Source organism: Oculina patagonica, chromosome 4, assembly GCF_052425735.1.
Source record: "Oculina patagonica isolate OP01 chromosome 4, crgOcupat, whole genome shotgun sequence".
In the NCBI taxonomy this organism is placed as follows: domain Eukaryota; kingdom Metazoa; phylum Cnidaria; class Anthozoa; order Scleractinia; family Oculinidae; genus Oculina; species Oculina patagonica.
The window spans coordinates 14,365,245-14,379,321 of NC_135761.1; the positions used below are offsets into that span (position 1 = coordinate 14,365,245).

Sequence of the window (14,077 nt, forward strand, 5' to 3'; positions counted from 1 at the left end):
ACAGTGCTAAATACTCTGACACTTCAATAAAGTAGTGTATTTATTTTATTGATTTAAAACAAATCTTTCACGGAAATTCCATTAAAAATCTGCGATTAGTGTATTCGGACATAAAAGATACATAACTTATGTTCCCGTTTGATGTAACTTTTCTGCCAGAACTAAATGATGTATCTATTATTTTAAAAGATCTTGTTCGTAAACAAACTTGTCGACAATTACTTGAAGCTGTTTATTTATTCTTTGGCGATGATAATCCAAATATGGAATCTCATTCATGATCATTTTATTGCAAGTTTCGTGCAGTTCTTTAGAAATATTTGATTTAACTGCATAACCCTGCACTAGCCTTCCAGCGTACGGCTTGGTCAGGAAATTTCCTTCTTGTAGACATGCATTTTTTATGGATGCTAACTCTTTTCGAAAAAATGCGAGATCGTTGAAGAAATCGGGACCTTCTTCTTTTATCATTTTCCATAGTGTTTGATGAAAAGCATCGTACAATAAGACATCACCCAAATTCCACTTTTGAATTTGCTCTTGGGCTTTACCAGAAAGACTCTGTTTTTGATGATTTCTCCTTTCGTTGAGTTTGAAATACAAGATGTCTTCCATTTTCCAGCAAAAACGTCGTTTTAGGAGCACAAGAGATTCGTCGAAATATTCCATAAGCATAACCAAGTCGAACTCTTTTTGTAGAAAACGAATGTAGTTTTTCACCACAGTTAAATTGGCGTGATATTTTGTATCAAGACCCAGTTCAAACAAGGCTGGGTTTTTTATAAGGTTAAAAAAACTGGTGATGTGTTTCTCTTCATCTTGCAATTGTCCGAGATAACTTGTCGCATTTTGAAGAAATTTTTCCAGAGGATATGAAACGTTTCGCAATTCTTTAAAATGTTTCTTAAGGTGAAAAAAGTTAAAAATAGATTCAAAATGCCGAGTTGGTTCCCTCAATAGTGTAATGTAACGAGTTGTCTCCTTTGGGAAAAGTTTGTTCATGGGAACTCTGTTGTATCTGGCGTGATTGCAAAGGATGTTTGGCGCTTTCCAATATGCCCGTGCTACAGCCCCCTGTGTAAAGGGATGGGGCCAGTGAAGGGAATAGCTTTTTTGCGAAGCCGGTAAAGCGAACACAAGACTTCTTGTATCCCCATAACGGTTTAATATATTCGTCACTGTACTTGAACCAGTCTTGTGCGTCTTGAGGAACAAAATGTCATTCACAGGTTTGCATGGAGATGGCGTGACATTCCGTGATTGCTTGTCGGAATGAAAGACGTGTAGAGTCTCTCTCCACAAGTTCTCAAAAAGCCGCTCTGTTTCCCCAATGTGGTACCTACACAAAATAAACAACATATCAGACTTTTCTACTCCTAGATACAACACTGTTACTTATGGAAAGCACTCTTTGCGTTATGTAGGACCCAAACTATGGGGCAAACTTTCTACGGCTGACAGATCAGCCAAGACACTGCAGGCTTTTACAAACTGTATTCGCAAAAGGGATCTAACTCGCTTAAAGGACACTAGCTGTAAGGGCTGCATCCTATGCTGCACATTATGCTTCTCAAGTCAAGTCATTTTTTTTAACAATTAGTTAAGATTTTAACATTTTTCTATATCATAGATTATAATAACATTTTTATATGACTTATATATATATATTTTTTATTGTATTTATAATATTAGATTATAATAACATTTTTATATGACTTATATATATATTTTTTATTGTAGAAATTGAAGAAAAAGACCAAGGACGGACAACTTCTGGCTAAGATGACGTAAAATATAAAAATTTAATAAAAACGTTTCGGTCGTACGACCTTCATCAGTTTACAGCGCGTGGATACAAAGATAGAAATGGTTTCTTAAATACAATTTTGTCTAAATTCCTGCTGGGATTACATAATATTGCAGAGTCAAATATAAAACTGTTAAAAAATAAGAATGCTAACCTAATTACAAAATAATGTTACGTAATGCTAAAAGAAATGTTTGAAGAATCAAAGAAGTCTAATTACAATTAAAAACAAAATATTTTCGACAAAACCGGTGCTATCAATAATGATGTAATACTAGCAAACGTAATTGCGACAGGAAAATAAAGTCAAAACACTAAATGCATTTCAAGACACAAAAATGTTCAAAAGCACAATTTAGTCGAAAACGCGGAATGGAAACTAAGAATTAATGGTGGAAAAATAAACTCAGGCGCAACAAACTTCCCACTGTGGGCCCCTGAATACACTCGGCTAAAAACAAGCCATAACAAATTCCCTGAATGGGGCCCTTAAACAATAGTACTAATTTCCCCAGCCAGAGCCCTTGAATGGTGAAAAGCACATGAGAAATAACAGGATCCCACAATGGGACTTTTGAACGCCTGAATTCATTTTAACCGCACATAATGGTGTAAGTTAATTAAGATCTCGATTGTAATGTATTCGGTTTTTGGAATGAAATTCCTGTCTTTTGTTGAGTCCAAAAGGCGACAAAGGAAACAACTGCGCACTCCAGTACGCTTCCTTAGTTATAAGCAAGTTTTCCAAATGAGCACGGGAATTGGCGTGAACAATTTGGTCAATGCATTGAAATTCAAAGTCTTGTAAGCAATGCTGCGCGCTGTTAAAATGTACAGCGACTTCGCAAGTTTTTTTGTTGGTTAACATAGACGATTTATGATTTCTAAATCGAACTTTGAATTCTGTAGTGGTGGAGCCAATATATTGCAACTGGCACTTTTTACATGAATGTATTTATAATATTAGTATTAGTGTAGTTTTTTAGTTTTAAGCAGGGTCCCCTAATTAGTATGATGTTTTTCCCAGGCTAAAAGGTTTTTTGACACTTAAATAAAGTTTCTTATCTTATCTTTAGTGTAAAGGCCTGTTAACAGTTTATCAGGTATAAATTTTAATAGAAAACACAATTATTTTGAAATAAAAACTAAACTAAGTTTTTTATTAAAACTTTCTTTATACACGATACTAGGTAGCAAGAACGCTTCTAGGGTCGTATAACCTCCTTATACTTAACAATTATTTCACGAGCGCGCGTTGGAATTATTTAATTTAAGAATTTATTAAAAACGCCCAAAGAATTGCAATATTTGAGCCGCCGAGCTGTTTTCGTTGACGTGTAACGGCTACCATTTTTGTGGTCAATGGTATATGAGCTCATATACCATTGCCGTTAACTAATCAAAATTTAGGAATTGAAACATAGAGCAGTTTTCAATTGAGCGTCGGAAAACCAAAACCAAAGTAATTACCCTGGCCAATCACAAAACACACTGACAATCCAGTGAACCAATCAAAACTCGAAGCAATTACATGTAGACGACGCGAAGCGCGGGAAAACGTGCGCGAGCGAGTTACGATTGGTTTTGGTTTTAGTTCTGATTGTGTGAATGTGGCGCGAGATTTTTAAACCAATCACTGAGCGTAGTAATGCAAAACCAAAGCAAACGCAAATTACTTTCGACACTCAGGTGAAAACCGCTCTACCATTGCTAGTTTTTAATAAAGTCTTTAATACCAAAAGAAGGGCGGGACTTAAAAAGTTTATACGTAGAGGCTCCGCCCTGAAGTCCAAGGCCTTACATTTTCAGATTCTTTGACAAAAAAAGTAACCCTTCCATATTCTTGGTTTTCATGTTACGTCATAAAATTCAGAAATCAAAATTCACTAGGCCTGCTAAATTTTCGTTGTTATTAGGCGAAAGATAAACTAAAAATATATTTTTTTGCAAATTTCCAGATCGATAGTGTCATTCGTTTTTAAAACAGAGCATTTTGAATATTTGAGTTCTCCGTCGTATGTGACATCAAGCTGAGTGCCGTGACAAATCTGTTTTGTTTGAAAAAAGGCCTTTCCTTTCCATTTTGAGCAGATTGAACATTTCAGATATAATAAGTGGTGTTTATGTGTAAGTGTACTAGCTCTTAAGCCAAGGATAGCCACTGTTGTAAACAGAATTGAGTTCCAGATGGTTTCTCTGACATCACGGCGGCCATATTTGTGTCCCTCGGAAGGACACAGTTATGGCATCTCCATACTAAGCTTTATAAATTGCGTGGAAAGGTTCGGAAAATAACTCGCGAACGGTACACCGAACGGACCCGAAACTTGGAGAAATTGTTTATCTATTTATCATCTATAATATTTGAAATTCATAGCTTCTGTAGTTGAATGGTTTCGAATTTATTTTTTGATTGCGTGACAGTGAAAACCAGCAATACCTTCGATAGAAATTGTACGCCTTTTAAATTCCTATAGAAAGGATACTGGATCTTCTTTATATACACTAAACACCCGCTTGTAAGAACCTAGTGGTTTAAGAACCTGCTGGCAGAAATTTGCCATTTTAATACCCCAAAATATAAGAACCTGTTTAGCCAAGCAAATTTCAGCAGGTTCTTATATGTGGGTTATAGAAAATTTTTATGAACATTTTTAACAGAACATCCCAAACTGTATTTACAAATAAAGAAAAGACAGATTCACATAGACTGTAATTGTCTTCTTTGGACCTTGCATGAGGCTTGAAGCAATACAGTCATGAATAAATGCTGTATAATGAAGGACCAAACCCATTTTTTTTCTTCTCGTACAATCAAAAACTATGGCTCCTCCTTAGAAATTAAGAACCTTATTAAGAACCTACTTAGCCTAATTTACCAATAACTACCCCCAAATACAAGAACCTATTTTGCCAAACTTAGAAAATTGCAGGTTCTTACACGCGGGTGTTTACTGTAATTTTTTATTTGAACAACCCTGAAACTAATCGACCCTTCGGTGGGTCTGTTCGAGATATCTTGAATGGTCCTTTTAAATAACTAAATGGCTGTTTTCCCTACGGTTTTTTGTTTAATCTAACTCATAAAATCCCTACCCTTTTAGATTCCTAGACCCTCAAAAATGCCGGTACCCATTTCAGACGGAGCCGCCCCGTATAGTATACTATAGGGAGCACCCCCGGAGGATTTGTAAACATAAGCTTTGTTTCCAATTAATTAAATTAAAATATCTTTCAGAACATTTTGCTGCCGTTGAAATAAGGACTATACATTCACTGGCAAGGAAGTTTCCATGTCTTATGTTCTTGTACAGGCCTGGCTAAACGGAGACGCAAGTAAACGCAAATTTTCAACTTGCGCCCACTGGCGTCTCCGTTTGGCCAGAAATTGAGTGCACTTGCGTTGACTTGCGTTCACTTTGGTCAAGATCAAATTTGCATGCAAGTCAACGCAAGTTTTAATACCGTTTGGCCACCCAACGCAAGTCAACTCAAGTCTTGCTGTCAAGAATGCAAGTACTGAATTGCAGCGCGCACAGTAGCATTGAAATGACTTTTTGACAACTTGCGTGCACTTGCGAGTAAACTTGCGAGTCCATTTGGTCAGTCTGTACGCATGTTCAACTTGCGATTAACTATTTTTAATTGATCCGCAATCCTTAGACTTGGTCTCCTAAATCTTGTCCCAGACTTCTTGTTCTTGTTTTTCCGCATTCAATAATAAAAATAAAAGAATGAATTTGCACTATGTATGCCCTGCTTAACCATGATCGTACAATGCATTACAAAGCAAAACAATTGGACTTCGCTTCAGTATGGCATGTGGCACGTTCTACCGGTGGCTCAATTAAAAATCAAGAAAAAAAAAAGGAGATGAAAGGGATCAGGACACTAACTCTATTCAGCCTAGGCTGGGGCAGAGAGTGATCCTGACCACGCTGAATTCGTCCAGATTCGTATTTCCTAAAACGAATCGGGTCGGTTGCATTTTGGTGTGAGATAGACTATTTGTACACATGTGATAAAGTCTGTTAAGGCTGACGAAAAGTGTCTTCTATACTTTATTGAAGACAGGATTAGTGATCAGTTACTTAATACATACAATGAAATCAAACAAAAAAAATATTGACAGCACTGTCTTTAAAATCAGTGAGTAGTGTATTAATGTTGCCGTAACCGGTGTACATGTATGAAATTTTTTTCTCCTTATCTCTATTGAGCCAGATGAACTACTTTGGTCAACTTTGACCTGTATTTTGTTTTGGTTTTTCTTTACATGAATTACTTTATTGTTGAATATGCCATCCACACCAAAACCGAAACACGTTTAAAAGGTGTTTCAATAACTTTTAAGATCGTTTTTTTTTTCATAGAAGTTGCTAAGTGATGTTCGTGGGCTTAAAATTTAACAAAAAAAGCACAAGTAAGAGCTTCTTTGAACCCTTTGTTAAATTTAGTCTTCCGTTTTCTGTTGCTGATTTTTATTTTGTTAAACCTAGTTTAACTAATCATATTTTGCTGGTGCGAATGGCCGGATATTAGCTACTTTATTCGATTATTTTATTCGATTATTTTATTAAGGCAATATAAAAAAGTTGTTTTTTTTTAATACTGGTTGTCATATTCGTATAAACTACTAGACTAAATAAGGTGCTATTATTTTAAAAGTTCTGGTCGAGTCACAAACTTGTCAATATCATAAAGCTGTTTGTTCATTTTTTCACGCAAATAATCCATATATGGAATCTCATTCTTGATCATTTTACTGCAAGTTTCGTTCAGTTCCTTGGAAATATTTGCTTTGATTGCGTATCCCTGCACTAGCCTTCCAGCGTATGGCTTGGTCAGAAAATTCCCTTCTTGTAGACAAGCATTTTTTATGTATTCTAATTCTTTTCGAAAGAACACAAGATCGGTGAAGAAATCTGGTCCTTCTTCTTTTATCATTTTCCATAGTGTTTGATTAGAAACTTCGTACAATAACACATCACCCGAATTCCATTTCCGAATTTGCTCTTTCGCTTTGCTTGAAAGTTCTTGTTTATCTTTGTCCCTTCTTTCGTTGAGTTTGAAATACAAAATGTCTTCGATTTTCCAGCAAAAGCGTCGTTTTAGGAGCACAAGTGATTCATCGAAGTATTCCATAAGCATAACCAGGTCGAACTCTTTTTGTAGAAAATTAATGTAGTTTTGCACCACAGTTATATCGCTGTGATATTTTGTATCAAGACCCAGTTCAAACAAGGCTGGGTTCTTTATCAGTTTCAAGGAACCAGTCATTTCTTTCTCTTGCAATTGTCCAAGATAACTTGTCGCATTTTGAAGAAATGTTTCCAGAGGGGACGAAACGTTTTTTATTTCTTTGAAACGATTCTTAAGGTGAAAAAAGTTAAAAATAGATTCAAATTGTTGAGTTGGTTCTCTCAATAGTGTAATGTAGCGAGTCGTTTCCTTTGGGAAAAGCCAGTTCATAGGAGCTTTGTTGTATCTTGCATGATTGCAAATGATGTTAGGGGCTTTCCAAAGAGGCTGTGTAAACTTAAGTACAAAGGGATGAGGCCAGTAAAATGAATAACTTTTTTGGGAAGATGGTAAAGCGAACATTAGATCTCTGGTGTCACCATAACGGTTCAAAATATTGGTCAGTGTACTTGAACCAGTCTTGTGCAACTTGAGAAATAATATGTTATTGGCAGGCTTGCATGGAGATGGCGTGACACTCGTGACATTCAGTGACTGTTTGTCTGAAAGACAGCCTTGCATTGTCGCTTTTAGTAAGTCGTCATTTAGCTCTGTTTTCCTGAAATGGTACAACATAAGTGACATATTATTATTATTATTTTTATTATTATTATTATTATTATTATTATTATTATTATTATTATTTTTATAACTATTACTATTACTATCATTTTTAGGCCTTATGTGCACCCATGCTCGAAGAGGAGTAAGTAAGAAAGTATTACTATCATCATCATCATCATCATCATTATCATTCTCATTGAACTTCCATTTAGATTATTTAATTTCACAATATTTATATTATAATTTTAGCTTGTTTTATATGAGCTTCTTAAAATTAATAATTTGATATCTACGCTAAAACATACCATCTTTATTTAAATCACCATTTGATCAATTTTCTATTCAATTTTCGACATTACTATTTACTTTGTTTTTTGGCAAACTTATACGCACTATGAAAAAATGGCAAAGATGATAAAACGCTGCAGTGCAGGTTACAAAGAGGGCTGTATTTAAAAATCAGTAAAATTCCTAAATTTAAGATATTCTTTTGGACATATTTAATTTATAATTTAGAAATGATGTCAGACGTCAGTTATAATTTCAGTGTAGCCGAAGATAAAGCTGTTTCATGGAAGATTGACCTTAGTACAGACTCGAGTTGATCAAAGGAGGGATTGCACTATCCACCAGATAAATCGCTCTCCAGAGCATAGCAGTAGAAGTGATTTGTCCGATAGATAGCGAGTTATCAACCCTCAAAACAATAGGTGGTTTTCACTGTCACGCCGCGAAAAAAACAACATAACTATTGAACCAAAAAGATCAAGAATACAACAAATGGTAGACAATTACTTGATAATTAATAATTTACTTGTCCAAGTCTCTAGTAAAGTATGCACGGTACTCCGTACTCGCGAGTTATCCGACAAATTGTTCCACACAAATTTAGAGAGCACAGTACGGAAAGGCCATGTTGGTGCCCAAGCCATGGCCGCTGGAAATCAATAAAAACATCTGGAATTCACTTCTGCTATAAAAAGCGGTCAGTTAACCCTAATTAACAAACGGCAATCTTGATGTTCTATGGCGTTAAGGAGAAGCCACGAGCCAAGCGGCCCACACTGCCGGAGCTTATCCCGGTTTCCGTAGCATTAAGCGGCTAGGAATATTTCTACTCCCCCCTGAATGGGATGCTAGCCCATTGCAGGGTTCCCCCCAGCATTATGGCGCCGGTACCCATTTATACACCTGGGTGGAGAGAGGCACTATGAGAGTAAAGTGTCTTGCCCAAAAACACAACACAAGTGACCCCGGCCGGGGCTCGACCTCGGACCGCTCGATCCGGAGTCTGGCGCTCTAACCATTAGGCCACCGCGCCTCCCATATGTTCTGTGGCGTGGTACTCCGAAATTCAATATTTTCCATCGGAAAGATGGCAGGTGCTATCGCTCTAAAAACCTTTAACAATATATTTATTAAGGGCGTTTAACAGTCAGTGAAAGATAAAAATTCAGAGGTCTTGCGATTTTGGATTTTAAAATTTTGATAACGTCCTTTTAAAACCACAGATTGGGCCCAAATACGCAACGCCAAAAGAGATTATGGGAAATAGTTGTTCACCATTCCTTGGTCGTTCAAGATATTCACCGCAATGGATGACGACATCACGAATACCGTATTCATCAACCAGGATTCATGATTTCTCCTTCCATAGCGCTGAAAGATCATGAGCTTCGATCATGAAACGGTGATTCTACAACTTCCCACAATACCTTTCGGTAATGTCGCGAACACCTTTACGCTTTTGATTGACAGCCTTTCTCGAAACAGCCGTGTGCGAGATTAACACATCATTAACTTTTTTTTTTTAGGTTTTACGCGAAACTGAATCAATACAAAAGCCACCTATTAATAGCCTATTTATACCAAAAGAAAACTTTTGCTTGCGACTATTTTCTTCGGATCATTAAATATAAATTCAACACGGATAATTATCATGTACAAAAGAAATGAACAATCACTATTTTAAATGTATTCTTCATTGTGTTTTGAATAGCAATGTAATTTTTCGCCTAAAGAAGTTGTTTTCTCCACAGTGTAAAGGACTCACTACTCATAAATCCACAAAACGTTTTACAATGTTAAACAGTTGCTCTCAAAGTTATTCGTGCTGAACGGTGAAATATACTTTCAACTTCAAACATTATTCAGCTGTTAGTCCGTTCCAGTAAACAATACACAGAAATTGTGCTAGCTCGTTTCATCATATAACCACTGACGCTCGTACACTGCCCCCAAAATATGCCACGTGTTTTCAAAATTTAAATGATGAACTTTGTACGCTGTTTTCAACCCCTAAAACACAATCTGTTTCACAAATAAGAAATAAAAAATGGCTAAACATAAATTTGTGATTTAGAATAAACTTCAGAACAATATCTTTTAATAATATATAGTGTTTGTACTTTCGCTTTATGTAAAAATCTTTTGCAAAGCGCTTCAAGAAAATGCCGAACTTTCTCGCATTGTTACAGCAATAGGAAAATAACATAACACTTATGAGGACGGCTCAAGCTAAGCTTAAATCATATATGTGGCGATTGTAAATATAAAACTACAAATCATAAAAGTCGTTTTTAGCTAAATGATATATTTTTTTTAAACTTGAATGTTACTTACTGAAATTCACGGGGAATAACTTCCTCTGATCCGTGAAAACGCAAAATCAAACCAAGCAATACAGATGTACAAATTAAACACACTAAAATTTTGCGACGGCCTGTCATTCGAGAAGCCATTTTCAACTAATGAGGCTTTCTTCAATCTCGAGTCTTCTATATAAAAACATCATGTTGTTTACAAAGAAGCTATTAGCATATCAATAGACACACGATGATATATGATCAAACTTTTAAAGACATTGCATCTTTTATAGATCTTTTTTAAATCAAGGTCATTGAGCGACGGTCATTTTCAGTCGGAGAAATGTTTGCAATATTTTTTATAAGTCGAAAAATAAATAGTTTAAAAGAATTGTTTCATCAATACATTTGCGACAAGAAATACAGTATTGTGTATATTATTTGTTTTAAATCATTGTAATATCGTTGTAATGTGTGTCTGTACAATAAATACACGTACGTTTTCGGTCTAAAATCGTCATTGTAAACGCTCTGAAAAAGCCAAAATCATCTGTCGCACCCATTTGCAAGATATCATTGGTCCGGTAACTTATTTTGATGCATGACGCGTACAGTTCAAGTTTCATTTCTTTTTTCGCTGAAATTCGTTTGAAAACAGCTTAAGACAACCGCTTTTAACTGAAGTTCAAAAGTTTTGCCAGTAGAAATTGCGTAGGCTCAAAGTTTCCTCGGAAACAAAAAGATGCCACTTGAAGGTCGAACAATTCAGTCCCACTCAATTCACCCCAGGGGTCTTTGTATTACATTGTTTTTGCACCGAGGGGCACCGAGGATTTTTAAAAAAATCCATTCCTGAATCCATTCAGTGTAGTCGTGAATAATTTCTGCGAGTCGAGTCGACTCGAGTCGAGTAAAAAAAGCGCGAGGGGATAAAAGAAATTGCAAAATCTGAAGGTCTCGCGGCCGTTTCTTCCAATCGCGTTTTTTTCTTTGTTGCTTCACGCTCGACGTAGTAAGAAAAAGAGGCCGGCATATTAATTCGCCAGTGTTTACGAGCAGAATTATCAGATCCTAGTTCGCAGTCAAAAGCGCCAGATGTGACAGATTTGTATAAAATTTCGAAATTACATTTCTTGGATGCTGACGAACAAATTCTGTGGTTTACTTCTTTTTTCTGTAACCAGTGTGGGAAAAAATATTAATCGAGCTTGACAGATGAATTAATTTGCTCACCGCGCGCATTCGATACTAGTCCGATTAAGAATTAAAATTCTCTCGATTGTTTCGGGTCCTATGGTCACTTTGCAGTGATACTATGTCAGTTTTTTCAAAAACGTTTGTATTGATCTAAAATACGGCCTACTTTGTAGTATTAAAAAAACAAAAACTGAAGCACTCCAACGCTACAGAATTCCCGCGAAAAGTAAAGCTTTTGTTGCATTTTCGATGGCATTTCTAAGCCAAAAACCGAGAAATGTATTGAAATTTATTTTAAAACATGTTTATGAGATATACCTACATAATCACAGCAAATCAGCTTTTAAAAGGAACTTACCTTTTTAAGCTGCCTAAGCTCACAAGCGGCTTGCTCTCATTTCTAAGTAATGATAGAAGTCCCACGGCAATGAGACAAAATGCGATCACCAAAACAATCCTCTTTCTAAAATTCATCATGACTGTACTTCAACTCACTACGGCTGGGACCTGCAAAATGTCGAACGCGTTTTAAAAAAAAAATTATTTAACTTTTCTTCACTGAGCAGTTTAGTTTAAAAGTGTGCGTGTTGAAATTTTGAACTGAGCTTTGATCACGAAAACCAATTCAAACGAGTGTTTACGAAAATTTTATGAGAAAACTCCTGGTCTGATAGGAGGCTTTGAACAAGTGAATAAATTTTCTTTCTCCCTCCTGCTGGGGGAATGCGAGTTTCTTTGTTTTCTCAGTCTTGAGGCCAAGCATTAACCGTCGACCGCAGACGAATTTCAAGCTATAGGCCAACATCTGCCTTTTTCTGAAACCCACTGGAACTGATATTCTGGATGGGTTTTAGGCCCCTACAGCTATAGCGAAACCCTGCAGTTACCTTTTCAATCAACAAAACAAGATTGAAACAGTTTTTTACTGAAATGGTTCGCAGGAAATGAGAGAAGTTTAAAATACAAGTACAGTACCCTACAAGGGATAAGCTGAATACTGAGAAAAAGTAAGATAACTGAAAGGAAACTCTTATAATGCTTCTATTCGTAAATTTTTGCCAAGCTGGCCACAACACCAAATCATACCCTTTCGCTCTATGTTGCGTGCGCCTGTTAATAAATGGGGTTTAAATTGCTATTTTCTAAGGGTCTTTTTCATCTGCCAATAGAGTGGTGCCAATATAGAGTTAATATGATGTTTTAACAAATTGAAAGAATCGAGAAATGCCAACTGCAAGTTTAAAGCCCGGTCGAATGAGGATGAGAGTTGATGAGAGTTTAAACTCTCCGCTTTCGTTTGGGCTGAAACTCTCATGCATTCTCATCGACTCTCATGCGCTCTCATCAACCTTGAACGTACACAAATTTTTCACGAGAGTCGATGAGAGTTTTTCCTCTATTTGCCCGAGTTGATGATAGTCGATGAGAGTTGACGAAAACTCTCATGAGAGTCAACTCCTTCACTCTCTTCCTCGCTTGGCCTGGGCGTAAAATGTTCTTTCATAAAGAAATGCTTTTCATTGGCGAGAAATCGACTGCGTTAAACGGTAGAACAGTTGTTCTGTTGTTGGTTAAAAGGAGGAACTGTTTTGTCTGGCCGTTTTGTCCGACTCTCGGGTTTATACCGTTAAGACAAAATAATTTCACTGCAATACGTACCACCCCTCTCTCCCTTAAAATGTGTTTTTGAAATAAGTGCCCTAGTAAATTCTATTTGTTTAGTATTCACGACTCTAGAACAGGTGACTTTCAAGCTGATTAAATAAATTAAAGCCTTGAACCATTGTACTGAGCTGCATTGGAAATTCAGATTTAAAAAGTGTCGTGGAGGATAATGAATTAACTCATGTTTGTGTCTATTCCGGCTCGCTTTTTATTCATAATGACGAGGTTCGCTTTTTGAATATTGAACCTGTTGTATATTAATTAGTCAACATGGCAAACGCACTCTGAAAAAAGATCGTCAGTAGAGGTTTTTATATATCACCAGTGTGAACAACACAACAAAACAAGTAAAAACGTGTATATAATGACATAATTCTTTTTTTCTTTTTTTTGCTTTGTCGCTCCATGAACTGAACTAGGCTAAACAGATGCAAGGGCTGTCTGTGGCAAGCTTAAGTACTGCTTAGTCACGAAAATGCTTTGATGCACTGGAGAGGATTAAATTACTACTCAGCAAAAGTTCAATTTTATATCAGTGTTACCACTTACATAAGTAACGTTGTTGTATTCGAAACTTTATCGCTTCGCAAACACGTCGAGTCTTGTTTATGACAACTATGATATAAGCTTCATGCGGCGAACATCAAGCGCGGGCAAAAGATTGTAAGGTTGGATTAACCAGGCAAATAAATCGTTAAATGACTCACCTTCGCCAAGGTGTTAGTGCAGATGGGATAATCTTGGTGTTATTTCACTAATCTACCTCGATGATGTGTCTAACATAGCGGCAAACTTTCGCAGTGTTGATGTACGGTAGTTGAATTGAATGAATGTTTATGCAAATAACTCGTCTAAAAAGCATTTCATAAAATGGTATGCAAATTTTATCCTTTAACGTATTGCAAAATTGCTTAGGTTCAGTGATTTTCTAGAAAGTTATGTTACGGTTCAAAAACTGCCATTATTGCGATTTTGCACCCCGCACGCAAAAGCCCAGACAGCGTTTTTAAAAATTAAT

At 36.3% G+C, this 14,077-nt stretch overlaps 1 protein-coding gene across 3 annotated transcripts; it reads right to left on the reverse strand.

The window, feature by feature from the left end:
- Window positions 1–60: 60 nt before the first annotated feature.
- On the reverse strand, window positions 61–13,882 carry LOC144649586 (galactosylceramide sulfotransferase-like). 3 transcript variants are annotated; one of them, XM_078509100.1, is made up of 3 exons: window positions 13,767–13,882; window positions 11,753–11,901; window positions 61–1,339 (listed from the first exon to the last, which is right to left on the reverse strand). In XM_078509100.1, exons 2-3 carry the CDS (start codon window positions 11,869–11,871, stop codon window positions 178–180), a joined length of 1,281 nt encoding a protein of 426 aa, XP_078365226.1. In that variant the 5' UTR covers window positions 11,872–11,901; window positions 13,767–13,882; the 3' UTR covers window positions 61–177. The 3 variants fall into 3 exon arrangements, with proteins under 3 accessions (XP_078365226.1, XP_078365227.1, XP_078365228.1); XM_078509101.1 differs by lacking the exon at window positions 61–1,339 and adding an exon at window positions 5,851–7,607; XM_078509102.1 differs by lacking the exons at window positions 61–1,339; window positions 11,753–11,901; window positions 13,767–13,882 and adding exons at window positions 5,851–7,607; window positions 10,235–10,974.
- Window positions 13,883–14,077: the final 195 nt, after the last annotated feature.